This window comes from Macrobrachium nipponense, chromosome 1 (assembly GCF_015104395.2).
Source record: "Macrobrachium nipponense isolate FS-2020 chromosome 1, ASM1510439v2, whole genome shotgun sequence".
NCBI classification, from domain to species: Eukaryota; Metazoa; Arthropoda; class Malacostraca; order Decapoda; family Palaemonidae; genus Macrobrachium; species Macrobrachium nipponense.
The window spans coordinates 177431735-177437791 of NC_087200.1; the positions used below are offsets into that span (position 1 = coordinate 177431735).

Consider the following 6057-nt stretch of genomic DNA (forward strand, 5'->3'; position numbering starts at 1 on the left):
TGGAACCAGTGTTTATTAAACAACGGGACCAACGGCTTTACGTGACTTCCGAACCACGTCGAGAGTGAACTTCTATCACCAGAAATACACATATCTAACACCTCAATGTAATGCCCGAGAATCGAACTCACGGCCACCGAGGTGGCAGGCCAAGACCATACCGACCACGACACTGAGGCGTTCACAGGAACGATATGAGTAGTTGAATGTCACAGCAGCCCTCTGAGTCACCCTTCATCTGAGGCATTAATGATGATATATATTTAACTTTTTTATTCACAGAGGGTAGTTCCTTTCGATTTTTAGCAATTCTTTGGGGACAAAGTGCTATCCCCTGCTCCTCTCCATGTGTTTGTAATCCTTTGATACATCTAACTTACTGCTCGGAAAGCATTGACAAAACTGGGGTAAGGTGGGAGGTGTGAAATTACAGAAATTCATATACCAGATTGGGAATCCCATAATGTCAAATTCAGCGACTCCACCCAAGGCCTTAGTATTTCAAACGTGACCTTAATCATCTTCCTATAATGAAATGCATCAGTGGATGACCAATTTGGTTCATACAAGCCCAATGGGATTCTTCGCTGCGTGCCCTGAAAACTACCACTTTAATACCTATCTTTAATTGCCTATCTTTCGCCATACTACCCATTGGTTTTTTCTGTATAAACTTGTAAAATAAGGTTAATTTTCACGAAAGAAAACTTGTCGTTCTTACCGTTGTTTAAAACTACTACAACGATTTTTCCTTATTCAAGTAAAAATATAATTCCACAATAATAATCAACCTTATGAAACAAAAGATGTTAGCACTGAGCCTTGAAGGATTTGAACTAAGAATAAGTGCAGGTAAGAGAGGATGACACAAAAGCACTTTAGCCTCGTCTTAAGTCGAAATGGCCTGACTTAATACCTGATTTCCTTGCCGGCAATATTCTCACATCACTATCCATACACAGCCATTCACTTCTATCTTCAATGCGCTCTTGCGCTTTCTGGATGTTACGCACCCTCCTTTCCTAAACCTATTTCAGCCCGTCTATCCTCTATTTTTGAAGTCTATCTTTCCTCCTTGCAAATGTGCAGGAAGGTTAGTAAGCTTTAATATACTCTACTTCTTACCCTATCACTTTTATTACTGGTTTTCTAGTTATATATATATATATATATATATATATATATATATATATATATATATATATATATATATATATTTTTTTTTTTTTTTTTTTTTTTGGGGGGGGGGGGGGGTGGAGGAGGGGGTGGGGGGGGGGGGGGGGGGCTGAGAGGATAAAATTGTTCATCGGTAAAAGTATTTTCTATGTCTCTTGACATACCTGCATCCTGACGCACACCCACGCAGTCATCCCCCTTCCCATTGAGCAACAACAACAAATCCCCCCCCCCCACCTCTCGTTCTCTTTTTGTTTCTCCTGGTCCTCCTCTTCCTCCTGCTCTTAAGAAGAGAGATCTTCCTGGCTTCCTCAAGATTATTCTTTGGCCGCTTTCCTTGAGAAGGTATTTACAATTCAGTGGAGGTTCCTTTTTTCCACATAATCCCCTTTTGATGTTGGCTGCCCAGAGGAGGTATGTGGTCACTTGCATATCTCGGGAACTCTGAAAGGAACCCAGGAACACGCCGCACATACATACATACATCCACACGTACACATGCAGGAACGCAAGGACGCACACAAACTTACAAAGGATAAAGCCAGGGCAGATACGATTACTGTGGCTGGTGGACCTTACCCATTGCTCAAGTTATTTTATTTAGAGAGGAGAATCGAGGTATCAGGTGAGCTCTCTCTCTCTCTCTCTCTCTCTCTCTCTCTCTCTCTCTCTATTCTTCTTCTTCTTCTTCTTCTTCTCTCTCCCAATTCTTACTGGTTGTAGCTCACAAAAATGACCAACAAGGTTGCTCAATTAAAACATTTTTCTAAAATATTGTCTAAGAATCTTATCGAAAATTAAAGATTTGTAGCAGAACACAAATAGACTACACATGAGGCATTTCTTTTAAGAGAGGGACCACAGATGTTGAGGGACCATGAGAGAGATATCCTCATGAGAGAGATATCCTTTAGGTGGTTATATAATGAACATCAGTAAGGGTATGGTTCTCAAGTGAGATCATTTTCCAGTGCATCAAGTCTTCAATATAAGGTTAATTTCTCCCTTGAGTTAAATCAAAAGAGAAAGTTACATTATGAACATAACTGACAAGCTAAGAAATTCACAATCGTGAAAAACTGTTATGTAATAAAAATCGACAATTATATAGTAAACTGTGTCACTAAATAAAAGCAAAAAAATTGTCCTCATCAGTGTTTACGCGTTCGAAAGCCTTTGTTTTTACTTGCACATAGTCGTACACTTTACTACATAATTGTGGATCTTTATTCTCTTAGCCGTTCTTGAGATATATTACTAAGACCTACTCATACAAATAGGCAGACACTAATGTAAACCTAAAAACCTTCAGCTTTGATAGCGCAGATACACAATATGCGGAAAATCTATAGACTTTCTCATAGCAAAAGTTTCAGCGTGATATATAATCTTATATAGGGTTTATGTGAACTCTCTCTCTCTCTCTCTCTCTCTCTCTCTCTCTCTCTCTCTCAGTTAAAATAATGTATTAATTCTTTTAATTCTTTTTTTCTTCAATAAATGGCAGTGGCGTTTTCTAATAACCGACAAATATTAACGATTACCTAAATATTTCATCCAAGAATAATCCGCATCCATTCGGATGAATTTTTCGTGGAATCCAGTTGCGAAACAATTCTTTGAATGGTTGATTACACGAAACACACACAACACATAAATAATAATGAAAAAAACCGAAGCGCTGATTCAAATTGAAGACTATCAAATTAAAACACAAAAGGTCGCACATAACTAAGATGAAACCTAAGGCGCATCTGCAGGCAATCTTAGGCAATCTTTTAAATCTTATCGTCTGTCGGAAGAGCCAGGATGATTGATTCACGTTATGTTAAAGACAATCATGTCTCTTTAACCAAAGTAATGACCTACGTACCTTATGCCTGATAAACTGGTTGTAGATGTCAGGGACAAGGGCATGGAGCTAATAACATCATGATAGAATAATTGCGCTAACTTAGAAAGGTATCAATGTCTGAAGCCACCATCGCTGAGCGAAAAGGCTTTAACATATGCCCGTCTCCCTAGCAGTTACGAGCATAAAAAGTCGACTCAATAACCAATAAAGCAGGTTTCATGAAATTCTGTACAAATTACGTCGCGCAATGGCGACACCAGGCTACATACAGACAAGAAGCTTTCGGCATTGCTATGAAACACGTAATATTGAGGAAGTTTGCGAAGTGACGAAGGAATCTTAATCAGGTCACTAGTGACCTGTGGGACTGCCGATGTCACCTTAGCTACCTGTAATGCATACTGAAACTCACGAAGCACAGTGTACATAATTCACTATTTGGGGCAACTGACGAATTCTGAGATTTAACGGAACGTGTTTTAAAACATTTCATTAACACATACATACACAGATATGCACACAAACACATATATATACATACAACTTGTCCCTTGCAATGAAATTAAGACAACTGGTCAACTTGCTAACTACAATTCGCTTGCAAAATCTTTATCTTTATATTAATAAAAAAAATATTTTAAATATAACGTAGAGGCCATTAAATACAAATTAACTGATAGTAATGAAAATAACCATAAAACAAATTCAAACCACCTGAGAAATAATAAAATAAAATAATGGGAAAAGCACCTATAATCAAATCGGCGTGTTTCAAAGACATAATGGCGCACGAACTAACTTTTACCTTAATGCTGTGTCCAAAGTTTTTAAGTATTAGTAAATTTTCGCCCAATCCCTGCATATTTCGCAAGGATTTACAACTCAGCGAAAAATATGCCCTTGTCCTCTGCCTGAAATTAAGACTTTTATTATTATTATTATTATTATTATTATTATTATTATTATTATTATTGTTGTTGTTGTTGTTGTTTGTTTGTATGGTGTTTTTACGTTGCATGGAACCAGTGGTTATTCAGCAACGGGACCAATGACTTTACGTGACTTCCGAAACACGTCGAGAGTGAACTTCTATCACCAGAAATACACATCTCTCACTCCTCAATGGAATGGGTCGAGAATCGAACCCGCGACCACCGAGGTGGGATGCAAACACCATACCACCCACGCCACCGAAGCGCTTTTATTATTATTATTATTATTATTATTATTATTATTATTATTATTATTATTATTATATAAAAATGTGCAAATATATATATACAGATACAAACGTCAATTATATGCGCAATGAATGATGACTAATAGTGTACATTACTCGAATAAAACTTAAAATGAAAGAGACAGGAATGAACAATAAGAAGCAGCAGAGGAAAAGACAAACATTTTTAAACGAGATCTGAAATTTTTTTTTTCTTTTTTTTTTTTTTTACTGTTGGCGTTCGCAATTTCCATCACGGTCTTCTCATTACTAATGGAAAATAAGTTTCTAATCCATCTACCCATCGTCTAACTTCCTTCCTCATTATTGTCTTCTTATTTTTATAACTTATCGACTTTTTTTATTCCTCCACCACACCGCTCTATTTTTACAGCCTGCCATATACAGCCCCTCCCCTACATTCTGCCACCTGATCATCCTCCCCTTCCAATAACTCCACCTATATTACAGCCCCTCCCTCCCCCTTTCCCCTACTTACACCCTCTCCCTCTTCCCCCTCCGCTACCACCACCACCTCCTCCTTTCCTGCCATCCTACCACCACCCCTACCTCATCCAACTCCTCCACTTCCAACACCAGTCCCATCCGATGACTCCACCAACAAACCTTCCTTCCTCCTCCTCCTCCTCCTCCTCCTCCTCCTCCTCCTCCTCCTCCTCCTCTCTACTCCCTCTCCCACTGCTTCTCCCTCTATAACCCCCTTCTCGCTTCCAATGTCTGCATAATGAAGGAGCATTAGCCTAACATTCAGTAGTAGTTCCGAGAGTGGTGTAAAAGCATTTTCCTTGAATTTCCATTCCATAAATCAGAAAGAATCCCGGAGGGGAGACGGAATATCCAACAAGAGATTCTCCGTCGATGAAAACCCAAGAAAAATTAGAAGAGAAGAGAATCTTCGACGGAGAAAATACAAGAGAGATTAAAGAGCAAAAATATCAGGAGGATATTTGGGAAAACATCACGGAAACACGAAAGACGGGGGAAAATATCTATGGCCTTCATAGCGTCTAATGGAAGAGCTTTGCAAACCAAACTAAGGATGGCCCCCTCCCCCCCCCCTCTCCCCCCCAAAAAAAAAAGTAATTAATATGAGGGAAAAAAGAGTTTTCAGAAAATATATAGCATTACGCAATAAAAACAAGTACAAGTCCAGGTGTACTGAAAGTGGTGAAACAAAGTTTTTCTTATAAAAAATCAATTTTCATCACTCTGTCATTAATTATAATTTAATATATATATATATATATATATATTATATATATATATATATATATATATCTATATATATATATATATATATGTAAGTGTGTGTGTGTGTGTGTGTGTACAAATATGTGAGTGTGTGTGTGTGTTCTTAAGTATGTATGCAATATATCTTAATGTTAATAATTTTCATATTTAAAACCTAATTAATTTATAGACATCACTATCAAACACGCAGAGACTGAATATGCAATCGTCCATAATACCTAGAATCTAAACTGTAGTAAACAAGTATGCAAGCAAGCAAACTTAGGAGCGAGTATAGCTTGATTTAATACAGCAATAACATAGGACTTTATGCTTTTTTTGTGTGCGCTTGATCCTGGGGAGACTGTCTTCAATTTCAACTCAAGTGCCAACGTTTCCAAAACTTGTTCCTAAGGAGTATACGAGTATATCCCACGCTGGACTTTCATTTCAAGTATGGTAATATTCCAGGTCAGAAAAACGTTCCATTTCTGAAGGAGAGCCCACAGGATTTTGCAAATTCCTGTTTTAAATGATGCGTATTGTCATCTTAAAA

General features: G+C 37.8%; 1 protein-coding gene across 1 annotated transcript; it reads left to right on the forward strand.

The window, feature by feature from the left end:
* The first annotated feature begins 806 nt into the window (after positions 1-806).
* LOC135219009 (uncharacterized) lies at positions 807-4967 on the forward strand. The gene is made up of 2 exons (XM_064255444.1): positions 807-852; positions 4645-4967. Exons 1-2 carry the CDS (start codon positions 807-809, stop codon positions 4965-4967), a joined length of 369 nt encoding a protein of 122 aa, XP_064111514.1.
* The last annotated feature ends 1090 nt before the right edge of the window (positions 4968-6057 follow it).